General features: G+C 38.7%; 1 protein-coding gene across 1 annotated transcript in view; it reads right to left on the bottom strand.

The window, feature by feature from the left end:
• Positions 1–24,561, bottom strand: part of gria1a (glutamate receptor, ionotropic, AMPA 1a) — a 104,076-nt gene extending 79,515 nt beyond the window's left edge. The window contains exons 1-3 of the mRNA XM_046849544.1: positions 24,265–24,561; positions 23,941–24,075; positions 13,346–13,585 (exon numbers count right to left, since the gene is read on the bottom strand). Coding sequence (XP_046705500.1) covers positions 13,346–13,585; positions 23,941–24,075; positions 24,265–24,346 — 457 coding nt within the window. The 5' untranslated portion in view covers positions 24,347–24,561. The remainder of the gene's footprint in view (positions 1–13,345; positions 13,586–23,940; positions 24,076–24,264) is intronic.
• Positions 24,562–27,507: the final 2,946 nt, after the last annotated feature.

Raw genomic sequence — 27,507 nt, 5'->3', positions numbered from 1 at the left:
GTGTGATTATGGGTCAATGCCCTGGGTTTAAGGATACGCTGGCCAGCTATCTCTCGCAAATTGTCGCATAGAGAAATTTCCCCTCTGTGGTACGAATAAAGGTATGTCTTATCTTATTATTCGTTAAGACCCTGACACTCCCCACCAAGCCCCTTCGTAACACAGCCACCCATCGGGAGGCACAGAAATTTAGCATTACGCTGCGCACTCCCCCTGTCATGGATCCTGCGTGGCGCTCTGGGTCAAAGCCCCAGGAAGTGGCAGATTTGAGGACTGTTATCTTTGACCAAAATGTCTTGACATAGGACATTCTAGGGATTTGACCATGAGGGGGCACGTTGCACCGCATTACTCGGTTCTCGTCCTGTCCCAGCTCCCTCAGGGATCTGGTCTGTAAACCCTGCCAAGGAATGTGCTTTCATACAAGGCCAGCTGCATTGAGCATCCTCCGCCATTTTTACCCGGTCTCATAGTGGTCCAGAAGAATCCGCATCAAGGTGTTGCCCCGGCTCTAGGCATACCAGAGGTCAGTCTCAAAAGACTGATACCCTTAAGAGACTACCTGGCAGCCTGGAAAGCTCAGACATGTCTCAGTGGGTCCTGCACACTGAAAAGCAAGGCTATTCAATTTAATTTGGGTTTCGTCCACCCCGCTTTGACAGAGTCCTTCCCACTCTGGTGGGAACCAACCAGGCTTTGGTCATGGAACAGGAAGTAAGCACTCTCCTATTATTCCACTTGGCCTCCTGTACTTAAGACCCCTTCAGTGGTGGCTGAGGACCCATGGGTTCTCATGGAAGGGCATCTCCCTCTGTATGATCAAGGCTACTTGGCAATGCCTACGTGCCTTAGATGTTTGGAGAGATCCTGGGTTTCTGTTTTAGGGCTCCATGCTAGAGTTCCCGCTTGTTGCGTCATGCTTATGAAGGATGCATCCCTCATGGGCTCTGCATCCCCCCACCCAAGATCTATGGAAAGGGCCCCATCTACTGTGGCACATCAATTGCCCAGAGATGCTGGCCATGGTGGTCGGTGGTCTCACTATTAACACTGCATTCTAATTAGCTGTTTGCTTTTTAAAGAGAGTCAAAGACATGCAGCCCTCTCTGTGTCCCACTCCTTCCTGGAGTTTACTCCAGGTATGGCCAGTGCCTTTAGATAACGGGTTACATCCCCAAGGTGCCCTCAGTCGTCCCAAGACCTGTTAGGTTACAGGCATTCTACCCTTCTCTATTCCTGGCCCCAGACCAGGAGAAGTTAAACTGGCTGTGCCCGGTACGAGCACTGGACAGCTACATACACAGGACGGGTCCCTGGAGAAAGTCAGATCAGCTGCTAGTCTGCTACATCCCTCCGAGGATGACACTCGTTCCCAAAGCGTTGTAACGTAGCTCAAATTTCTCAAAGGGAATGTCTCTAGGTTATGTATGTAACCCTACTTCCCTGAGGGAATGAGACGCTGCATCTTTATGCCACACTGCCAGTGTCCCATGTGCATTTTATACTTCCTGGTTGTCTCACCCTGCTGGTGAAGCTCCGCATCCAATTTGACTGATTAAACACATTATTTCAGAACGTGGACAACACGGTTGTGTTCCCAAAGCATTGCAACATAGCGTCTCTTTCCCTCAGAGAACTAGGGTTACATACATAATCTAGATACGTTCTTTTGCATGTCCCAAATTTTTTTAAATGCATTATTTATTATTTCCATAATACATTTTACATTTTCAACAGCATTTTTAAGGTCCATACCAATACAAGAAAAAAATAGTTTTAATAAAATTTTGGAAAAAGTAAAACAAAAATGTTTTACCATAATCAGAGGTGGCATAAGTACACACATCCTTCATTTAAGTAGAAGTAAAGATACTCATGTTTTAAAATTCTCAGATATCACCACCTGCTGATCCGGACAGAGAAATATATTATTACGAAACGAATTAAAAATGTTGTTCCCTAATAAATGTGTCCAGGCTGAACATCCACCATATAAAACACAAGCAGAGCAAAGATGATGATGATCAGGTGATCAGGAATGTGACAGTTCTCAGTCATGTTTACATTGCTGACTCCCTCTGTCTCATCCACGTTAAGCCCAGACTTCTTGTTGCCTTCTGCCCTGCTCATTGTTTGCTTTGTAGTCTATGTCTGTGGTTTGTCAGAGCCAGGAAATGATACACGAGTGGTAGAAAAAGCCGTGCAATGACAGGAAATCGGTTGATGGGCTAAAATAGGCGCGCAAAAATCTAAATAAAAATTATTCACATTTTACCAAAATAATAGATTAAAACTAAAGTAACAAGCCTGTTTTGAAATTGTAAGAAGTAGAAAGTACAGATATTTGTGTAAAAATGTAAAAACAATCCAGACTGACGGTAAACTATGTAGCTGCAACTGGGCACAGAATTAAAGCCAGGACACTGTTGCTGTGACTGTCATAAAGCTCTACAAATATAATTATTATTTTTAAATAAAGTTTAAATAAAGCTTTTTTCTTTTTTAATACTACACTAACTAACACATACAAAAGCATATTTGATTATTATCTATAGATCTTGTGGTTAAGAATTAACAGGTTTACACATTACTGCTAATAGTTAAATGTAATATGGCAAATTTGCCATTTGTCATATATCATTTCAACTTTAAGAAAACTCACTAACGCTACATAAAGCAAGTTGGGAGACAGTATAAGCTTGCAGCAGGCCCTTAAAAGCTTATAAATTACATGGTATGGTGTGCATTCATGATGCCACAAGTCAAGGCCATTTTCCGGGACTAGCAGTAGACTGGTACCATTGCACCTGTCTTTGTGCAAGAGGTTAATCCTGCATTAAGGTATTTTGTACGCTAAAGCTGTATCCATTCCTCAACTAACTGTTATTATAGCTATACAATCCATGATGAACAGTGATCACTCTATCCCTCATAGCCAGAAGCATTGCTAGAGGTCAGGCAGGCAATTGCTTTGGGATCGGAGTTTGACGGCAACCCCTAAAGGCCGACACCATATCCTCATAAATGTCACATTACAAAGTGCAGAACCAAAACCTGTGATGTACTATATACAACAGCACACTAAAAACCCCTAAAAGGGGCCCCATCTTTAAGTTTTTTTAACATGCTTACAACGTTAAGCAAATTTTCTTCTCTGAAACACGTAAAATTTGGTATTTAGCTAGCTTGCATTAATACAAAACTAAAAGATTTCCTGTAATTGTCTTTATTAGTTGACCTAAAAGTATAAGTAAAATATGAAAGTCAACTAACCAAACTGTTCTATAGTCTTTAGAAAGGACAACAAACTAAGAGCTAGAAATAAACAGAGTCTGCCTTGTTGTGACCATTTTTACCATTTTACCATTGTTTATACTATTAAATTGCTGAACATAAAATGTTTGTCAAAAGTTTGGAAACACCAAGTCTTATCGGTTTTGAGAGACTTATGCATGTTCCTTTTTTATATGCAACAAATTAGATAATTTTACAGTATAAGTTATGTTGACCAAACAATTATATGTAAATATACAGATGTTTAGCTTAATTTAATTGGACAATCATCCCTTAGAACTAACAAAACAACTCTAGTTTATGTATGTAACCCTAGTTTCCTTAGGGAACAAGATGCTGGTTCGAAACACTTTGGAAACGCGCCGAAGTGTTCACACTCTGAAATAATGTGTGTTATCAGTCAAAAATTGGACGCTGGCTGTCACCGGCAGGGTGACGTCACGACCAGAAAGTATAAAACGCATATCGAGTGAAGGCAGCGGCAGCTTCTGTAAGGGAAAACGAAGCACTGCAGGGATGCCAGAGGTGTGGCATAGAGATGCAGCATCTCATTCCCTTAGGGAACTAGGGTTACATACTTAGCCTAGAGACGTTCCCTTTCAGGGACTCAAGCTGCGTCGAAATGCTTTGGGAACGAGTGTCCAATCACACCAGACTGACCAGTCCCTGCTTAGTGTGTGTCTGTCGAACACAGCTAGAAGAAGACTGAGGGGCCAGAAGTGCCACTGCGGTCTAGGTTATAGAACTGCACGAAGGTCAACGGGGTGGACCAACCCGCAGCATTACATATGTCTTGGAGGGGTACTCCAGAGGACCAAGATTTTGAGCCAGCCTCACTCCAGGTGGAGTGAGCTCTGACCCTGAAGGGAGCGGGGAGACCCGAGGACTCATAAGAAGACGTGATAGCTTCAACAATCCACCTGCTCAGATTCTGCTTATTAGCAGGGAGGCCTCTCTTGGGAGGGTCGTAGCAGACAAGCTGATGGGTCTTTATCCATGGACCCATCCTGTAGACGTAGATGTCCAGTGCGCAAAGTGAACAGAGCCGATTTAGTTTCTCCTGGTCTGGGGCCTGAATTAGAGGAGGATAAAATGCCTGTAATCTTACAGGTCGTGGGATGACCGAGGGCACCTTGGGGACGTAACTCGTATGGGGGTACAGGAAGGCACTAGCCATACCTGAGGTAAACTCCAGGAAGGAGGGAGCCACAGAAAGGGCCTGCAGGTCTCCTAATCTCTTAAAAGAGCAGATGGAGAACAAGAAGAAAGGTGCCTCCAAGATGCCTTGGCTAGAGGCTCGAAAGGGGGGCCACCCAGACACTCTAGGTCGTACCGATCTCTCCAAACATCTTAGGCATGTAGGCATCGCCACGTGACCTTGATGGTGTAGATGGGGGCCCCTCTGTGAAAACCCACGGGTCCTGAGCTACCACTGAAGAGATCTCATGTACAGCAGGCCAAGTGGAATCACAGTGGACGCAGCTGCCATAAGCCCTAGTAGTTTCTGGAACTACTTGACACATCTTCACTCGGAGAGTGCCGCTTGGGAGCGGAGCGATGGCAATGACATGCAGTCGGCTCTCTCGAGGACCAACTAGCATGCTCCGCTCCCAGGAATATATCTTTTTATTTTTATTTTTTCTTTCCTGACGAACAACTGACAGACAATTCAACACATACACACGCGTTTTATACTTTCTGTCTGTGACGTCACTCTGCCGGTGATGGCCAGCATCCAATTTTTGACCGATTACACACATTATTTCAGAGCATGAACATTTGGGTGCGTTTCCAAAGCGTTTTGATGCAGCTGGAGTTACTGAAAAGGAATTACACTTTACACACTCTAAGCGTCTATAAAGTTAGTTTGTCCAACCTTCACTGTCCCAAAACAGCACCATACAATTAAGCTTCAACCTTCATGTTTGACTGTTTCAATGGTGTGAGGCAGTCTGGTTACAACATCTCTCCTGTTACCTGTCTTACATATGTTCTTCTGTTAGAGCCCAAAATATCAAATATGGACTTATCTGTCCACAGAACTTTCTCCCAATCATTTACTTTAACTTTCTCCCAATCCACTTAATCTGTGTTTTTGCCTGTACCCAGTTTGTTGCATATAAGCAAATGGAACATGCATGTGATCTTAAAAAACGATAAAAGTCTTGATACCTGACAAAAGTACGAAACAATTTATCTTCTCTTGAGCCAGGCCACTGCTAATGGTGCCTTCTGTAGCTAGAAAATGTATATTAGATACATGATGGACTACTTACTAATTAGTGTAAGAACACAGTGTACATCACTTAAAAATAAGGAAGGATATTCTGGACAATATTCAAAAAGAATTGCAAATTGTATTTGCAATTGCGTTTTCCACATAATCCAGACATAATCCAAATGCAATTGCAAATCATTTTCACTTTCACAAATGCACAATGACTGCCAAATTTCAAATGGAAAAGCAAAATCCTTTTGCAACTGTAAGTCACAGGAAATACAGTTGCAAAAGGACTTTGCGTATGTAGCCTGCAAAAATTCTAATGGAATTGCAATTTTATTTCGCATTTAAATTTTCAAGCCTTGCACTGAAAACTGTCAATCAAGTCTCAGGGGTGGAACTATATTATTGGGAGTGTTTGTATTGTGAAGTGACATCACTCATAGTCGACGACCAACAGGGAAAATGCCAGTAATAGATGATTTTCCTGAATGTTTTGAACAGTGGTCAGTGAAATTGTGCAGGAGATTATGATGCTATCGCAGCAAGTTGATGACAGTTCATACTCCACATGGATTAAGGTAAATATAGTTTTCATAAATGTGTAAGCAATTGAACCTTCGCAAAGAGCTTGATTGACAGGCGTTCTTGTCATGGCGGCATGACTTTTCGGACATAGCAACAGGACCTAAGGAGGACGGGCTTTTGCAAATAATTATTTTGTTATTTTGCAAATAAAATATTGCTATTTAAAAACGGCATGGTCATAGCTCGTAAGACACGGAAAATACAGTTGTAAATGGACTTTTCCATTTAAAATTTGGCAGTCATTGTGCATTCGCGAAGCTTAAATGCAAACGGTAATGCAAGATTTTGCACTTGCGTTTGGATTATGTCCCAGTTTATTCAACCTCATATAGAAAATGGAATAGCAAATGCAATTTGCAAATCCTTTACAATATTGTCTGGAATATCCTTTCATATAAAAACATTTGATCTCAATGTAAAAGCATTCAATCTGAGTGTTGTGTACCAGTTAAATTGAGAGGGTGTGAAACAGAAAGACGAAAAATGAAGACTACCATTAGACATGGATTCTAAAAAAAAAAACTTAGTTTTTTCTATAAAGTTTTACCTTTAAGAAAATAAGAAATGTTAATGATTCATGTAAAAAGATTTTTAGCCAATATTAGCGACATGGCAGTAAACAGCATAATCACAAATATATTCTTCATTACAAGCACTGCTATCTTTTTGTACTACTCTAAAGAACTAGTCTTGACATAGTCAGTATACAGCATATTCTCATTTGCTGTGTTGTTAGCAGTTCATGTGATTGATGCATTCTTTCTAACTTGTTTTTGTTTGGTTTGTAGAATCTGGTCAAAGTTGTTTTGAATAAGTCCTTGCTTTTTGACAGATAACAATTAAACTTGTCCTGCTACAAAAAAAAAACAAACAAACAAAAAAAAATCATTATATCTTATTATATATGTAGAGACAATGCAGCTGATGACAGGTGAGCTAATGAAATCTATTGCTGTGGTGCAATCAGTTACACTGCAGGCTGAGTAAGGACAACAGAGTGGCATTAATAAGCCTCAGCAGACTTTATAGAAGGCTGTTTATAAAGGTTTTAGTGGACTTTTTAACATTTAGGATAATTCAACATTCAGAATTAAAAAAGAAGTACACTAGTTTTATATACAGAAGACAGCTACATTTAAAATAAGGGGAAATAAATTTGCCTGTCCAAGAAACAATTTAACACCATCCTTAAAATAGTCAGTCAAAGTTAGTCAAGTTATGGTTTAGTCAAATTTGACTCCAAAATTATGTTATTGTTTACTAGCAGCACAACTTTAAGCAGGAAGTACATTTAGTACAGAAATGTACATATGACTTATAAAGCAAATTCAAAACTACTTTTATAAAAGTGAGAACATTTACAAATACATAAAAATTTATGTACCAATTATAATATTCTGTAGCAGCCACCTCTGCTTGACTAGCAATAAGCAAGAGTGGGTAGTCTATAAAGAGACATACAGGAAACAATACTTTATTTTGTGTCAAAATTCACATTTGTGACACATGCAAACACACATAGACCTCTCCACAAACAAGCATTTCCTTAAAGAGCTTAAAATAACCTAGGAATGGTGCAGTGCTGTATCCAGGCAACAGGAGGTTGGTAATATGGATTCCTGCAATATGGTTCCTCTTAGTCACAGAGAGTTAATGGCCCTACAGCCCTAGCCCCTTAGAGCTTCTAGCAGATAAAACCATCAGCAAGTCACAGAGACATATATCAAAAGCCCAGCCTTCACAATAGCCCAGCACACACAAGCTCATTCTAAGGACAGGGCAATAAAAAAAGATGACAGAGTAAGAGATGAAAAAGAAGGAAAGAGAGGAAGCTTCTTTATCTGTACTTCTCACTTTCTGTCTTAAAGATAGCCTGCAATATGCAGTGGAAATGCATTTTACATTGAAAGCCAATGACAGTTGATGTTATTATATAGCTGCAACCGAATGGGTTTTGGGGCTGAAAATGGCACATCTGGTGCTGACAGCTGGTTAAAACTTAACATACATGAAAAGTGAACAGAGTTTTATCTAATATTCTAGGTCAAGAAGTGATTTTGTAATTTCCTCCAGCACAGTTATAAATGGCCATCTAGGATCTGTTTAAGAGATTCCTGCAGAGACACTGGGAATATATGCAGAGTGCATGTATTTAGACTATTTCAATAATCTCTGCTAGACTTCAAAGTAAGGATCAAAGCAAAGAAAGTTGTAATTTTGGTGTCAAGTATTTAGTAAGCAGATGTATAGTAACAGATAGTTCTAGTGTAATCAAATAACATCAACCATTGCATTAATATTTTGTGATGTTTTACCAGGATTTACCAGGCTTTTTTTCTTTTTAGTGTCCACTTCAGGATGTGTATTGCATGCTCATGCATAGATTTAGATGTGGAGATTTTTTCCTGATAAAACACGTTGCTGTGCAGGCAGTGTCTTTTGGGTCATTAGCCTGGTACATGACAAAGTTCCTTCCAAGCTGTATTAAGAAGCATCCAAGTAAACCAAAGCCATGCCACAATTACCACCTAGCTTGAGCAATAAGCTCAGATGAGCTGTTCATTGTTTGATTGTAGTGTTACATTAGGCAGTTTACAACAGATAGAAGTTTATGCTATGTACAATATTAGTAATAAAAAGGGTGGGTATATTCATGCATATGCACACACACACACACACACACACACACACACACACACACACACACACACACACACACACACACACACACTAATATGACTAACTAGGTCATAGAGAATATTTTATTTGATATTGCAACACTAAAATTGCTTATATACTAATAGCTTGTATACTAGGCTCACTCAAATGATAGCTAAAAAGAACCAGATAATATTAAGTACACATATATACATGGTTTCTGAAAGATATGCCTAGATTGTGAGAGCCCTCAAAAACATGTAATATCCTGTTTGCTCTTTGTTTTATCTGTGCCTGTCCCTTTGCCTTTCACTCATTTATGCTACCAAATTTAGAACGTGCTCATCTTCTTTTGATTGTACTGTTTTTAAGTCAGTGCAGATAGCATTACACTAAAAAAGTTGATTGTAAGGATACAGTTTTGAAAACTACAAAATTCCCAAGTTGTGAAGTAAAATATAACCTTATCAAATGCTTCTCTGTCATTTGTCAGAATTTGTTATATGTAATCTGTCTCCCCTTTGCATTCAGGTGTTAAAGAGTGGGGATATTTGTGCTGCATATTTTACAACTTTCTGTTGTTTCTTTTGAGAATGTGTTACCCTAATTGTGCTAATAGGCTAGCACCAATAGGAGACAAAGAGCTAAGGAAGAAAATCCAGAAAGATACAAGTTTAAGGTACATCAGAGTCTAAGAAAATGCAATCAGTCACTTTGCTAGCATGGATGCAGGGAGTGTGGCACCAAGTTGCAGCGTCTAGTTCCCCCTTAGAACCAGGGTTACATACGTAACCTAGAGACGTTTCCCTTCAGGAACTCGAGCTGCATCAACAATGCTATGGGAACGAGTGTATAATACCACCAGACTGACCAATCCCTGCCTAGTGTAAATAGGCACAGCTAGGTTGAAGTACGGGGGGCCAGGAGCGGCACTAATGTCAAGGCTATGGGACCTGATAAAAGTCAGTGGGGTAGACCAGCCCGCAGCGTTGCAAATCTCTTAGAGAGAAGGCCTTAGAGGCTGCCACACTTCAGGTTGAGTGAGCTCTGACCACAAAAGGAGCAGTGAGACCAAACTACTCATAAGAGCAGTGGATAACATCCACAATCCACCTGCTGAGAGTCTTCTTATCAGCAGGGAGACCCTTTTTATATGGACCCTAGCAGACAAACATCTGGTCCGACTTTCCCCACAAGGCAGTTCTGTTGACGTATGTGTCCAGTGCTCACACGGGGCACAAATGGTTAAGCTTTTTCTGGTTGGGGGCCTGAAAATGTGGGACACCCAAGGGCACCAGGCTGGGGTAAAGGAAGGCACTGGCCACGACTAGGGTGAACTCCTAACAGGAGGGGCTCATGAAAGGAGCATAAAGGTCCCCAACTCCCTTTACAGACAAGATGGCCAGTAGAAAATCTTGTCTTGACTGTTAATAATCTCAAGGACCCCTCAAGCAGGAGCTCAAAGGGAGGCTTAGACAGGGCCTCCAAAACTATGACCAGGTCCCACAAAGGCACTCTGGGTTGCACCTGAGTCCTTAACCGGAAACGTGTTACTAATGGGTTTTCCTTAGCAACTGCTTGGCAAGCGGAGCATGATAAGCCGCAATAGTGAACACATAAACCTTTAGGGTGGAAAAAGACAATTCTTTGGAGAATAGTTCCTGAAGAAATTCAGCACTGGGCAGTTAACTGGATCTAACTGGTGACCTTCACACCACATAGTGAACAGGCGCCACTTTGCGGCATACAACCTCCTCGTGGAGGGAGCTCTAGATTGGAGAATGGTCTCTACCACCTCGGCTAAGAGCTGTGTCAATGCACCCCCTGCCTGAGACAGAAGATCCCACCTCTTTTGGGACTCGAGGTCTACTTGTGCTAGGTAAATCTTCCTCCATATCTGCTCCTTGGCCTTTGCCTCAAAAGGGCATCTGCTCCTTGGTTCAAGCACCTTGGAAAGTATACTGCCCTCAATGAGAGCAGCTTTCCTTGGGCCCACAGGAGGATCTGTTGTGCCAGCTTATAAAGAAAGTGAGAGTGCAGACCTCTCTGTTGGTTGATGAAAGAGACCATGGATCAGCACATGATGGCCTGCATAGATAATTGGTCTTCTCTACAGTAGAAAATACACTTTTCTTGGCATTTATTCTAACCCCAATACAAAATTGTGGGCGAGAACGACATCTCGATGCTGGTTTCCCTAAGTGTTTAGACTCAGCCAATATCAACCATTTTTCGATATAGTTTAGTATGCAGATGCCCCGGAGTCAAAAAGGAGCCAGAGCAGCATCCACACACTTCATGAAGGTGCTTGGTGAGAGTGCAAGGCCAAATAGAAGGATCCGATATTGGTAAGCTTCGGCCCCGAAAGCAAACCTCAGGAACTTCCTGTGAGATCGAAGGATGTGTACATGGAAGTATGCATCCTTCAGCTCTATCGTGACAAACCAGTCCCAGGACTGATTTGAGACATGCTTTTGTTTCAGCATGAGCATCTTGAAACTGAGTCTCAATAGTGAGCATATCAGATGACACAGGTCCAAAATGGGACGCAGCCCCCTCAATCATACTTGGGAACTATAAAGTAGTGGCTGTAGAACCCGGACTTTCTGTCAGAGGGAGGGACCACCTCAATTCATCACAATGTATTAAGAGGATGCTGTTCCTGTTTCTCATCTGGCCAAGCAATAGTGAGATTGAAGACAGCACGAGTTACTACCATTAAAAGCTCCTCAAACTGCACTGGCTGCAGAGGCATGTCCATGGGTTCAACCAACATGGCGTCACCCTCAAGCCCCTCCTCAGATGAAGAGCAGGGGAGCACCACATTCTCCCCACAGGAGGAAGAAAACAGCGAAGAGCGGGCCTCCGAACCACTTGCCTTCAACTGTCTGATTTTATATTTTTCAGATTTTTTTGTAACTTACCAATATGTACCTGCAGCAAAAAGACAGACACACACAGAGCACTTCCTGAACAAACAGAAGTCAGCACAGCCTGAAGGGGATGTTCAGTTACAGTTTGTTTTGGTGTTGTTTTGCTGCGTCTGGCACAGAGAGCCTTAATTCTGTGCAGGGCACAATAAAATCTCAAGACTACCAAGCCATTTTGGAGAAAAATTTACTTTCCAGCATCAGAAACCCTTGTTGTTGCAGCTCATAGGTCCTTCAACAGGATAATGATCTAAAACATATAGCTACACATACCTATGAATAGCTAAGAAAAAGAAAACAACAAAAGGGTATTCTAAAGTGCCCATCTACAAAAAAGTTGTAAGAAGAATATAAGCAGGAAAATGTAGCATGCAGTCTGGATGAAGCACCCTTTAAACCATCTGTTGAAAGGTGCACAAGTTTTATTGAGAGCTACTGTATAGCAACTGTTTGTTTTGCAGTGATTACCTCTAAAGGGTAATATTTTTGTCCATCAAAATATTAGGTTAAATGTCACCATTTTAAGATATACAATAAAAAAAATCTAATCTCTGAATTTAAACATAGAAAAAAAACAAAGATAAGTACTAATTACTTTTGTGTGTTAAAAAGTAATGTGGGTTCTTCTTTTTCCGTGGAGAGGTACCAACAAATTTGTCTATATGCATATATTTGTCTGTATGAGCATATTGGGCAGGGGTCCATTAACCATGTCCATGTATTTTATTTCTTTTCAAAATTAATTTTTCTTTGTAATGTTACACTTAATTAATCACATTATATTTTTGCATATCAAACATTAAATGGAAACTATTTAATCATTTAAATACATAAAAAGCATCTGTTAGGGAACAAACACTGATTTGTATGAATTCATTAAACATTCTTTTTGTACAATTTGACTGACACTTTGTATTTCAGAGTAAGATTATTCATTCATCACCCAAAAGCCACATAATAAATAAACTAGGGTTAGGGTTAGGGTTAGGGTTACGTAGCACAGAGAGCAGTGTGCTTATTCTCTAAAAAAATTTAAATAGAATGCTTTTTTCCAGACACAAAAACACAGTCCCAACATTACTCCCATTAAAGGTCAACTAGTTTTCCAGTATTGTTTAAACAAACAGCGAGTCAAACAGCAAATCTTGTTATTTATAAAATTTAACCCCCTAAATATTTCAATATTGCTGACTGTTTGAAATATTTCAAGACCAAGAAGGTCCGCAAAATCGTATTAATGACTGCTCAATGAGCTGTTGTTACATGTAATATTTTGGAGTAGACATGCAATCAAACAAATGTCAGCATACACATCAAACTGTAGAAATTGCACTGTAATGTAAGATATTGTAAATGGTACTGTACAGTTCTCTATGCCCAAATATTACATCACATAGTAGAACTATTTGGAATACTTTGATTACAACATTTAGCAGCTATAATAAAGCTTTCTTGATTACCATGACATTTCCCGAGTTAGTATGGCAACCCTGAAGAGTCTAAAAAATGTCTATCTCTATATCTGAAAACCCCTTATACAAGCAACTACATGCAAAGGAACTTTTATATCACTCTAATTTTTAAATCTGAAATCTATTTTATGTACAAATTAAAAATTTGCTCTGCACCCCAGTGACATGAACTTCATGCCCACCTGAATCGGAGCTATACATGTAGATAAACTTGGTCCACTTGTAGTGTTCAATGACTCCAACCAAGGCGTCCTGCAACTCGGGCCGCAGTTGAATCACAAATTGGTTGGAGGTCTCAATGGGAAAGCTGGGTGTCACAAAACAGACGTGCAGCGCACCACAAAATGACATCAGCATGCTCACCGTCTTCCTGTCGTACACACCAATGATGGCATACACTCCTTTTGCGAACTGCGAACAAACTGCAACATAATAACATAAAATAAATGTTAATGCATGCAGATTTCCAGAAGAAATAACATATTTTTTTTGCCCTGTTAGCATTTGAAAGGGAAAAGCAATGCACAAAAAGAATGTTGGTATTATTGACATACAAATATCCCATAATCATTGCAGTAAAAAAAATTATAAATAATGTGGATGTTCTTCAGTGTGAATTGGCTCATGGTGAGTGCTAGTTGGGGCTGGGTGGCTCATGAAGAATACAAATCAATACAATCCTCTAATCCTAAATACCACAATCCCTGCTTCCCTGGTGAAGCAAAACAGACACCATCTGTTTCTTAAACTTTTTTCTAAACCAGGATTCTCTAAAAAGTTAGATTTGACTTTGGCAATCTTCTCCTTGCCTCTATCTGTGCCCTTAGTTTCTTCTTACAGTATCCTTATGCCTCATATTTTTTAAAAACAAAGTGATATAGAAATTAGTTTTCCTTTGGAAGCCCTGGGTACAGCAGGAGATGCCTGAGGGAGTACTGGGGACACAGGGCAAACTGGCATGGCTGCCACCCAGCAAACAGGCTGAGCCACTACTTTGTGGCACACAAACAGGAGAAAGTTGGCATCAATTCCTAGTATACCGTCGTAGTAAGCTTCTTGTAGGCTAAATTTCATGAAGACATTGGAGAAAACTGAGCTGTCTTACATGTATAGCAATAAATGCAGAAATGCTAAGTAAATTTATATCCAATGAATCCTATCTTTCCCAAAAAATGTTTTACTCTAAAAAAAAAAAATCACAAGCATTTATTTAATATTGCCTCACATGTAATTCCACATGCAGTGTTTTAAAATCTGCTAGACATGTAGGGGATCACAACTATCACTATAATTCTGCTTGGGAGAGAATGAGACTAAAAAGGTAGTCTGCCTCCCTCTGATTTAGCTATTACTGAAGGCATATGGCACATCAGATCAGTTTCCACGCATTACTATATGCCATCTGTGCCATGTATTGAATGGTCACTCTTTTACCACAAGCTAGCAACTGCTTTATACTATAAACTAGCAACCTTTATTATTTATCTTGTTGCTACTGCTAAAATATATAGTTTCCCATAATAACCTTTTTAGCAGTGACTGATAGATAAGTAGGACTTTAGGGCTATCATATAATTACATTTAAAATAATTAATATATACACTCTATAAGTCAAAGACATAGTTCAGAATTTTACAGATGCACGAAATACAGGTAGATCCGGTCTAACGGTATGTTTTATCTGACACTGATCTGACATATAGCTTTCAAATATGTAACTTCTTGTATTTAAACATAATATAAAATTTGTTCATTAGCATCGGATACCTGGCTGGTTTAAAATGTTTTAAGCAGCAAGACATTTGTGTCATGAGTGGCAGGAAAAGCTTGGCTACCCAGGGTCAATTGTCTTTACAACAGTGGAGTTGAAAGCTGTGTTAGCAGGAGATTTTATAAGACAAACTGCCATCGGGCACATGACTCTAGCTCTGCCAACACTGGACCTAACAAGCAAAGTTATGCCATGTCACTACAGCTTCTGCCAAACAATCAGGATTATTGATAATGCTCCTAAGATGAGTAGTCATTGCACCTATATCTGTTAGAACAAGGTTCTTTGCCCACTCTAGCCTAGCTTTTCATGCTCTGATCTAATGAGACACAACAGTGTGGTAAATAATAAAGCTTTTGAGTCTAGCCTATTAGAACTTGGGTTAGAGTAGCTGCATGTGCTGTGCAGCCAATCAGAGCTGCCATTGTGATGCTTCGGCTGGCATCTCTTGTTATGCCCATTATGAAAACTAATTTTACTTAACAGCTCAGCAAATCTCAGGAGTTTTAGCTTTCTCTCAATGTTTACTATCTGTTTGGCAATAATACATGGTGAGTTTAGGATTTATTCTGCTTCCATAAATTTTATTTCATGATTCCAATTTACCTTTTTCCGATATTTCAATCTGCTCTCACTTTGCATTTCATTGGTTCCATTTCATATGCATGAGAAAAAATCTATTCGGCTGGTAGCATGTGAAAAATATCACATAATTTCCGAAAAATAGACTCCAGGGAAAATTTTCTAGCTTAAATACTATTTGACTTTTATTTACTGTTTTTATCTCCTGTTTCCATTACTCTTTTATTTCTCATTCCCAAACTCATGGGATTTATTGGAAGCCCCAGGTGGTTTCTCATCTGCTGTTTTGTTGTGCATGGTGATAGAGGGATAATGCATCTGTCTATGTATAGAGCTGATTTGCACAGTGAGCAGTCAAGTGGCTCCACCTCTCGAATCTCCATTCCTCCTTTCTGCGCATTTCCTCAAGCTCCTGAGCTTCTGGCTTCTGCACATGCGTGTGCATACACACAGAAAAAGGGAGACAGAAAAGGACAGAGAGAGAGAGAGAGAGAGAGAAAGAGAAAGAGAGCAACTAAAACAAACAAGATCAATATGCATATCTGCTCACAAATGAATTCACTCTTGGGAGACATTCCTACAGCCTGCTTAGCTGCACACATACACACTCAACTCATGGCTGCATGTCATTACATTATGCAGTGGAGCATATTACTGTAACAACACAGGGGATAATCTGAATGAAGATGTACATGTTTTGGCTCAGCAACCTCTGTGACCTAAGCGGATACTTCTTGTTAATTTAAATATAGTATCCGATTATGACCACTATACAATTCACCTGATAGTCTCTTCTGCCATATCACCTCAAATTATATGTGGAGTGTTTTTTTTTTGTATTACATCCTGACTGAAAACTGTTGGTTTTGGTAACTGCTACAAGAGCAACCTGTTTTAGAGAAAGTCCTGTATTCTAACACAACCTAATAATTTTTTATTTATTTATTTATTTTTTATTATACAAACAGAAAATAGTCAAGTAACACCATCTGATTTAGGCTGTCGTGCTTCTGCTGTACCTAAAGAGAAATTTGATTCTTGAAAAGCACTAATATATAATCAATCTATCATTTCTGACAGCAGCTAAATTACCTTGCCCAGCAACAATGCTGATGTCAGAAGCCATAGCTTCCTAAAGATTTCTAACTTTTGCAATATTATTGCAATATTATTGCAATTTTGCAATATAATCTACTGACCTAGTCATACAGGTTATACTGTATACAGTAAAAAAAAAAAAAAAACAATTTCTTTTGACCTTCTTATTTGAATTTGTGCACCTACTATGCCATTTTAGGAAGAATGAAAACATTTAAAATGAGTTCTAACATGAATTCAGTGTTGTCACAAAGCTAGAAGCAAAAAATTATTGTAGAGAATGTGTTTGTGTGCTGTAGCATTACTACATTATTTCATTGGAACAAAAGGGCCAAAACATGTTCTAAAATGACAATGCACCTGTGCTCAAAGCAAAGGTTTGCTAAGGTTTGAATGGACTGCAGAGAGCCCTCAACCCCACTGAACTTGGATGAACATACATATGTTTTGTTGATTACAAGCCATATTAAAAACATGACCATGACACAAATAAGAGTGAAAATAAATATATAGACTGGTATATACAAAAGCATGACTTTAATAGTCATGCAAATTAGACAATAACATGATACCAGGTGATCCAGGTGGACATCTGACATGAAGTGAGCATGTGGTCTAAAATGGCTTGTTGGTCATGTAATCCGTATCTGTGAAACCGTTACTTTGTAAATATTTATATTTATTTATTTGTAATTCTCTTTCTGTCAAATAAGGTCAGATTACACTTATTACACTTATACATACATACACACACACACACACACACACACACACACACTCTCTCTCTCTCTCTCTCTCTCTCTCTCTCTCTCTGTGTGTGTGTGCAAAACCTATTTGTTTGCTTGGCAAAACAGAAATAATTTTTCATTTCTGTGCAAAAGCAGCACACACTTGTGCAAATGTATTGATAAAGAAAGCTGGAAACACACCACTGAGTAAGACATTTTCTTTTTTTAAATTAAAGATCAGATAGCTTAACTAACATAAAAAATAGTCCTCAATGCTTTATTAGGCCAGTATTTGAAAGAGCTAAACCGATGTCTGGTAGCTGTACCTATCAGCTACCTACAGCAGGCTCACCCTGCTGTCAGTGAAGCATCAGCCCACACACATACAAACACACTTTCAAGACTAGAGAAGACAGTACCACTGTATCACAGAAAGCAGGCAGAACAATTTCTAATCCATATATACCATAATCTACAGTGCTGAGGGTTAAAGACTTAAGCTCATATTGTTCTATGGTGAATGCTGCCAGGAGCAATGCGTGTCCTCATTATCAAAGAAAGAGCCTACTCAAGCAATGTGGGCCAGGCTCTTTATGAGCTCCTAATTGGGCTACTTGAATGATTTCACATGGCACCATGTCAAGCAGTCTATTTGACTAGATAGAGAAGCTGAGCCAGTATAAATTACTGATGAAATACCTTGTTCCACTTTAAGTACAACAGTGCACGTGTTAGTGTGTGTGTGGGGGATTTCGGTCCGTTGCACATATTATTTAGTGTCAGTACAGTTGTCAAACAACAAATCCCTGCAGGTTTCTTCCTCTTTTTACAGTTTGTTGTTGTTTTATTTTATTAAAAAATACACCAGAGGTAAAAGACTACAGCTGTCATGTTGCAAAAGCAATTTTTTTTTTGTTTCTCATTAATTTAATATACAGTGCAAAGAAAAAGACCTCTCAAAGAAAACGACAGCTCTACTCCCTATGTTTAAAACACCTTATCCTGTAGTTGTTACAAAGGCAGCTGCTATGAAATACTTTATGCTCCTAATCCATCTGGCATTCAGCAGACAACAGATCAAGCATCTTTATTGTATTGTGAAAGAACAATGGAAACTGAGCCTGTTCTGGAAATGCTGGCACAAACAGAAAATTCATTACTTACAGAAGACTGGTCCATTACAGGGTCTTGTGCATGCACTTTCATATGTTCAATGCTTTTAAGATTTTTTTTAAGATCTTGTTACACCTAAGCTTCTTACCCAGCCCTGAACAGATGTACACTTAGAATCTATACTTCATCCTTTCTTATGCATTTTATTGTTCATTTTGTTTCCTGCCACATTTGTTTGAAGGATATTTATGGTTGGAGGACTGTTCTCAGCTCAGCTCTGACATAAGTATACACTTTACTGCAACATCCAATAAGGTGGTAGGTTGTGGCTGTCAAAAGTTTTCAAAAATCTAGTCTTTTATTATTTTTGAGACACATGCATGTTCCTTTTATTTATTTACAGTAAATGACTGGAAGAAAGTTCAGATAAGTCCAAATTTGACATGTTTACTTCTAACAAGAAAACACGAGAGAAGATGTTATCAGACTGACTCACACCCACAGTCAAACATAGAGGTAAAAGCTTAATGGTTTGGTGTTGTTTTGGAGCAGGAAAGGTTGGAGATTTATTACAGGTGAAGGGAATACTAAACCAGCATGGCTACCATTCCATACTTCAACACCATGCAATTCCTTCAAAGCACACTTCACCGTACAACAAACAATGACCCGAAGCAAATGTTAAAGTTTTAATAGCCTTTTTTGGAAAGCAAACATACATCTACATACATATTAACAGAAAAGGTTTTTGGAACAAAAGTCCAAAATACATTGTTTAAATGCAAAGCCATATCATAAGACGTTATTAGTAGGGCTATAGCCAATACAAGGTATTACATCATTTTGGAAAAAAGGCTTTTGATTCTTTGCATCCAATAATATAGGTTTGACAATAAAGCAAGTATAAAATACCACTTATATTATGTGAGGTATACATTTATGCAAGCCCGCATCCCTGTCTCTGACAATTTCAAATCGAAGAGACCAGCAGAGTTTAAAAGCAGGCTTCTCCTAATCACAAGGCTTTTCACAAGCTAATAGCATACTAGATGATGCTAATAACACACACATAGATATACATGAGCGCGCTCTCTCTCTCTCTCTCTCTCTCTCTCTCTCTTTCTGCTTCAAAAAATTCAAGTTATAGAGAGCTGTGCTACTTACTAACAGCAGAATGCGTTTAATGCGTCAGACACACCTGGTGTTGGTTGTGAATCACGCAGGAAGGATTTTGTTTGGTTTTTGTTAAAGCTGATCTGAGCTAGTTTTTAACCAACAAATTAGAAATACATATGCACCACAGTGAATTATTTTCCAATGCAAATACAAATTAAAAGTAAATAATTCTCCCTTTCCAGTTCCAGATTTTTCAAGGAGCTAGTTTCTTTGTTTTTTTTTACTATTCAAATAATTAATCAGTAATCATTATAACTACTTTTATAATGTTGGATGGTTCAATAAAAATAAAAAATAAAACAATTAATGCACATTTTCAAGCAAATCTTATTTTACTGCTTTTTACCTAAGTAAGTAAAATTTAGTAGTATAATTACCCATACGTTATAAAGACTAGGCATATGCAGTTTCAAAAGTCTCATATGACTACAGATGATAATACACAAAATATTGGTTATTTTTTAAATAATTTTACAGGCTCTAAAATAACTGGAACAAATTAACAAATTTCTAAACATAAGTATTACATTTATTACATCGATACAAATCATTGGCTTCTTGAAGTCTTGGCATCATCAAATGCATGTGATTCCTCTTATCCTTAAATGGCTCTTGGGTTGATTTTGCAGTATGTTTGGGTAATTATATATATATCTGCACTGTAAAACTGTCAGGGATCCACCAGCCACAGCCTCACTTGAGCCACACATTCCTCCTAGCAGCTCCCCGTCCTACTAATCATGCACACCTGACTCTCATCAGCTCACACTATATAAGCACACACTTCCAAACACTCCCCAGCCGTTCTACTGATTAGTCTGGAGAACGTCACTGGACCTTCTAACTGCTCTTTGCATTGGACTGTTTCGTTGTGGATATATCATTTGAACTGCTTTTTGCCTGTGCATTCTGTCATCCTGTGCTTTATGCTGGTTTGGTTTATCTTCATTCCCTTTGTTATTAAACATATCTTTGTTCTGTTGAACTTTGGCATCTGCTTGTTCTTCCAGCCTAACAAAAACACTGTCCTATCAGTTTTGCATAATTTACCTAAATCTACCATGTTTGGCAGTTGCTGTCCTTCTCCATACTGTTCTCTTCCCATCATTCTGGTAGAAGTTAATACTGGTTTCATCTGTCCAAATAAATTTTTTACAGAACTAGGCAGAATCTGGCTAAGTATTTGACAATGATAACCCTACCCCCTCAAGAGTGTTACTCACAGTCATGACTAGAGGTTGTGAAAGTTTTTCAATGCCTGTTATAACTGCTAGTACCTTCCTTCTTTCAAAGAATTTACACAAGTTTTAGACTTGGTCACTACTAGTCTCTGCTATCTTTCTCACAGGTCTGTTAGCCTGTTTTCTAATTCTAGCCTAATTTGCTTGCACTGATGGCTATAATCCCTAAACAGTTAATGCAGTACTTTTGTTAAAACACGTAAAAAAAAAATGACCCATACAACTTAAATCACATTTTGATTGCTTCATTTCAAGCATTGTGTTGGTGTACAGAAACATAATGGTATTTGGTCAGAATTTTGTGAACACCTGATCATCAAAAGCAAACAGTATGTGGGCCTTCTCCAAACTATAGCCACAAAGAAGGCCGAATACTAACGTATATGGTATCTTTGTATGCTGTAGATTAACATTTTTTCTTAACAAACTAAAAGGTTGGGTCCAAACATGTTTCAGTATAACAGTACCCCTTTGCACAAAGCACAGTCCATAAAAGATATAGCTTGCCAAGGCTGTGGCCTGTACAGAGTGCTAAATTCCATTTAGGATTATTGGCATGCTAAATGCACCTCAAGTTTCATTAACCAACCTCAGTGGCTGGACTCACTAACAAACTTGTCACTAAATAGACATATCCCCACACATGTGTTCCAAGATCTAGTCAAATGTCTTTCCAGAAGTGTCAAGGTTATTATTTTCCCAAAGTGAGGAATACAGTTTAAATGGATGTTCAAAAAGCACATACAAATTCAATGGTTTGGAGTCTACAAATATCTGCACACTGTAACTAGTTAATAAAAATCTACATATGTCTGTAATTTGATTAAATTTTAAAAGGCTCACTTAGCTCTACAATGTTGCACCTGCTAAGCAGGAACAAATGCTGTTTTTGGTTGAATAGTTAGCTGAATTCTAAGATAAAATATTTTTAGTTTCAGTTTGAGAAAAAATCTCTAGTAAAAATGGTCTACACTAAGCGAAGTATAAGTTTTTGTTGTTTGTTTGCTTGCTTTTTTACCCAAGAATTTAATTTGATGGGATTCAAAGTGATGGGTATTAGATATCTGACATCTTGAGTCAAAATTCCAAAATGATGTAACCTGCTTGAAGGGTGAATTATGCAATAGGCAAACTGCAGTCATGTTGTTGAAGGTGTCTGTAGTTTCAGAGTAGTTAAAATAGAGACTTACATGACTGTGTTCATTAAAGCATGTAATAAATCATTATAATAATATAAATATCATAATAATAAATAATAATAATAAAGTCATATTTATTTTTACCGTTATACAAACATAAACCCATTAATGAGATCAGAATTTCTATGGACCAATTCATGGTTATGTATGTTATGTAAAAATGCTTGTTATGTATGAAACTGATATGCAAGTTTAACAGGCAATTTCTCCAAATGGCAACATGAAGTCTCTCTCCCCACCTCCTATGCATATTTATATGGGAGGACTGGGTAAAATGTGGATATTCCATTCATAAACTAAAATATAAGCAATTATATAAAATTTGTTACCAGGATTTCCAAATAATTTGACTTCTTTTGAACTGGCAGCATTTTTATTTTTAATTACTGACAAAATTAACACTAATATGAGACAAATTAAGGATCTAGTTATCCACTCAACAGATTCAACTAAACTTTTTATACATGTTAAAAAAATCTGTCAATCTCGAAAAAGTTTATATTGTTTAATAGCACAGTTTTATTTGACAACAGCAACTTTATTTTGTAACCATCTGTCAAGGTAAAATAGTAATCAAACTGCATATCATCCATATTAATGTCCTTTAAAGTACGTTTTATTATTTTTTCTAGATTTCACTCAATCAGAAGGATGGGAATGTTCACATAAAGAGAAAGAGAGAGAGAGAGAGAGAGAGAGAGAGAGAGAGAGAGAGAGAGAGAGAGAGAGAGAATCTATGAAAAAGATTTTTAAAAACTACATTTAAAAAAAACTATACAATTATAAAAACTATATTATTTTGACTACAACATTTTCTCTTGACTGAAACACCAAATAATTTCTTTTTAGCTCTAACAGCCAGCAGCCTGGTACCAGAGGTGTAAGACTAGTGTAAATGAGTAAAGTCTAGAAGTTCTAAGGAATAATAAAAATAAACAGTATTCGCTAGATTTACAGAGTTAAATATTTATTATTAATGGAAGGGACCTTCCATTAAACTATCTACTGTAAACAACGGTTGACATACAACTGTAGATTATGCACCATTACATTAAACTCTGCAACGAATCTGCAGGTCTGAGATGAATCTACACGTCACATGTGTGTTATAGCGACAACAGCAGTCTAACTTTATCCTGTCAAAAACGCCGAAACTGAAAATACAGTTCAACCAAAAACCTGCATCATTTATTAATAGAAAGCTGTCTTGTGGACGGACCTACTAAATCACAAGAAAAAAACTAGACCTAGATGTTTCTTCAAATCATCACTGGTTCTATTTCTATGTGTCTTTTACTTTAATAGCCTACATGTAAAATAGGCCTACGTTATTTTTTGTGCGCTTCGTTGAGCGCAGCCCAGAAATGTACAGGGGGCATCTGCAGTCTGACTTCAATTCGACAAGTGAAAAGCGCACAAATGTCAACATTTCTATTGCGACATTACACAAAACGTCGAATAATGCAATATATGAATATCGGTCTGCGGTAATGTCTTCCATGGTGACACACAAACTCTAAACCTGATGAATTTTTACACTGTAGTTTTAATACCGGCGTTTTACCTACTGAATGGTAAGATCAAGATTTCATTCGGCCTCTAAAGCTATGAGCATCGTTTCCAAATGTGCATCGCCGATATGTGAATTTCACTCCACACGCCTCATTCTAAAGCTTTAGCTGAGCACTACACGTTGATCAGTTGCTTCCTTGCACCAAACAAGAACACAGAACAGACGGCATGAATGAATGCAACAGGGACATAAACTAAACTTTTGAAACGCAGTGTTAACCACTTTTTGTCACACTGATCACCAAAAAATAAACCTAAAAAAAAAAAGTGTGAAAATGTTCGAGTCTGTTTACTCACAGGCATAAGTCATGGAGAAGCTGTTGCCCATCTTCACCATATCTACTTGAGGTACCAGTTTGGGAATGTCCTGATGATGCGAAAGCGCAAATCGAAACACTTCATATTCGTGTGACTCGGTAGGAAATAATCCTCCTGTATGTAAAAAAAAAACAAACGAAAAAATGTAAGCGATTATGCATATTACCTACATCGTTATTGCTTGTGTCCATTGAACATAGTAAAAGGTTTGCGTCTTTTTTATAAGAGCAATCTTAATCAGTGCAATGCGGTCCGTTTTCAGCACTTTGATGCAGCCGCAGGTGACTATTTTCGTGCACTTACCTATGTTGATATTACTTGGAAAACTCGAACCAAAGCATAGTCCGATAACGCTGGTGCAGAGCAGAACGATGCTTCGTTGCATATTTTTTTCTTTTGCATTTGCGGGAAGAAACAAAGCCAAATCTCCAGCATGGGTATAGCCCGATGGTTCCGTCTAAAATCTGTCAGGATGTATTAAGAACACAACAAACACTGAGTGACCGAGCGACTAAAGAAATTGCTCCTGCGCTTTCCTTGCTCGTGCTCGCTACTGACGTCTTGTGTGTGCGTGCGCGCGCGTGCGTGTGTGTGTGTGTGTGTGTTCCGTTATTCTGAGCTGTTATGCATAGCTCTGCCTCCCAGCAACAGAAAATAGCCGTCGACCGATACGCGTCTTTTAATGGCCGATGCCGATATAAAGCAGTGTGGTCGACTGTCCGAAATGAGGCTGATATGACACACATTTAAATACAGTAAATGAGACAGAAATTCGTTAAAACTAAAGAAGCGAAATAGTCTCTGAAGAACTAAGAAAAATGAATTTGCTTAAGAAAGCTGTACAAATTAATATAATTCTTGTCCAGTCTAAATGGCCATCTATCAGAATAAAAGAAGGCAAATTAATTTGATTAAAAAACTTATTTTGTTCATTTAGATTTTTTTTCTCAATCATTGACGGTAATAGTTTATAGATGAAATATATAATTAATTGTATATACACATTTAATCAATAGTCAATTAAAGACAAAATAGTAGGTGTAATCCTATAGGTGTTTTTTTTTTTTTTTTTTTAAGCTACAATACATACACTATTTAGGCAGACCTTTGTGGACACCTGAACATAAGATTCTAATGTGCGTTTTAAACATCTCATTTCACATTTAGTCCTCATTTGCTGTTTAATAACCTCCACACTTCTGTAAACAGGTTTTACAAGAGTTTGCATTGTTGTCATGGAGATTTGTTTCATTTAGCCACAAGTCAATCAAGTCAAGTTTATTTCTATAGCGCTTTTCACAACAGACAGCTTTACAGAAAGCAACGAAAGGTGAATGGTGTGCATTTATTCCTGGTGAGCAGCCATGGCGACTGTGGCAAGGAAAAACTCCTTAGATGTTATGAGGAAGAAACCTTGAGAGGAACTAGACTCAAAAGGGAAACCCATCCTCATTTGGGTGACATCTAGAGTGTGATTATAAATCTTTAAACAATACAGAACACTGGAGAGTAAGAACTAACATGAGCATTGGAATTACAGATTATAAGTAATGTTCTTCTACAGTCTTTTACAGTCATTTGTGGTTATAAAACCAGGAGCTACTGAGCAACTCATAAAATAACTTAACATTTGCAGTCATCATTGGGTCAAACACCAGCTTCTCCATGCCAGAGCTTTTAAACACTCAAGGAGGTCCATTGTCCAAACTCCACATGAAGTGAGATCCAATTGGCACTGGTACATCTCTAGATGGTTCGGGATGTTTGCAGGGTCGGCATCTATTTCTTTAAAAGTCTACAGTCTTCATAAGGTGGGACGTGACTGAAGCAGGAGCAACCTCAGGATGCCTTCGGGATGGGTAGAGAAAGAGAAGCAATAGAGAGGAATTAGCGTAGCTGTTGTTCATGATATTAACAGCACAAGTTGATAATGTGCATATGATCAGATGTACTAGAGCACACTGTTATGATGTAATGTGTGTTATGTGTAGGCTTTGCTAAAAAGATACGTTTTTAATCTGCATTTAAACTAGGAGAGTGTGTCTGAGCCCCGAACACTGTCGGGAAGACTATTCCAAAGTTTAGGAGCTAAATGTGAGAATGCTCCACCACCTTTAGTGGACTTTGCTATTCTAGGAACTACTAGAAGTCCTAAGTTTTGAGATCTCAGGGAGCGTGTTGGATTGTAGCGTGTTAGAAGACTGGAAAGATACATGGGATCTAAACTATTTAGTGTTTTTTAAGTAAGTAGCAGTAGTTTAACCCAGCCATTAGGGTTGCACAAGCCAGTGTACTATGGTCCCAAGCCCGGGTGAAACACGAGGAATACAAAAGAGAAATTCATACCAGATCGGTCGAGGCCCGGGTTACCAGCGACCGCCACGGGTATCGCTAGCCAACAGGGTACAGGTGGAAATTGGGCTACTGTTGGCCGAAGGAGGAGAAGGAGAGGAGGAAGACGTCTACAGAGATGGCAGGGAAAGGAGTAGTGTAGGGGAGTGGAGGTTCAGGTTGGCACTTTAAATGTTGGTACTATGACTGGTAAAGGGAGATATATAGCTGATTTGATGGAGAGAAGAATGGTAGATATGTTGTGTGTTCAGAGGGCAAGTGGAAAGGGAGTAAAGCCAGGAACATTGGAGGTGGGTTTAAACTGTTCTATCATGGTGTGGATGGAAAGAGAAATGGTGTAGGGGTGATTCTGAGGGAAGAGTTTAGTAAGTGTGTAGTGGAGGTGAAGAGAGTTTCTGATAGGGTGATGATCGTGAAGCTAGATGTTAAAGGGGCAATGATAAATGTCATCAGTGCTTATGCTCCACAAGTGGATTGTGAGATGAAGGAGAAGGAAAAATTATGGAGTGAGTTGGATGAAATGGTAGAAGGTGTACCTAGGAATGAAAGATTGGTGATTGGGTCAGACTTTAATGGGCATGTAGGTGAAGGGAACAGAGGTGATGAGGAGGTGATGGGTAGGTATGGCTTTAAGGAGAGGAATGTGGAAGGACAGATGGTGGTAGATTTTGCTAAAATGATGGAAATGGCAGTGGTGAACACTTATTTTAAGAAGAAGGAGGATCATAAGAGTGGAGGAAGGTGCACACAGGTGAACTATGTTCTATGTAGGAGATGTAACCTAAAGGAGATTGGAGACTGTAAGGTGTTGGCAGGGGACAGTGTATCTAAACAGCATCGGAAGGTGGTCTGTAGGATGGTTTTGGAAGTGAAGAAGAAGAGAAGGAGAGTGAAGACTGAAAGAAGAATAAGATGGTGGAAACTGAAGGCGGAAGACTTTAGTGTGAGATTCAGGGAAGAGGTCAGACAGGGGCTCGTGGTGGTGAAGAGGCGCTGGATGATTGGGAAACTACTGCAGAACTGATAAGGGAGACAACTAGAAAGGAACTTGGTGTGACATCTGGAAAAAGAAAAGACGACAAAGAGACATGGTGGTGGAATGAGGAAGTGCAGGAAAGCATAAGGAGAAAGAAAATGGTAAAAGAGAATTGGGATCGACAGAGTGATGAGAAAAGTAGGCAGGAGTACAAGGAG

This window comes from Silurus meridionalis, chromosome 5 (genome assembly GCF_014805685.1).
Source record: "Silurus meridionalis isolate SWU-2019-XX chromosome 5, ASM1480568v1, whole genome shotgun sequence".
Classification (NCBI taxonomy): Eukaryota; Metazoa; Chordata; class Actinopteri; order Siluriformes; family Siluridae; genus Silurus; species Silurus meridionalis.
Note: the sequence above shows the minus strand (reverse complement) of the source record. Positions and strands in the feature narration are given on the sequence as shown.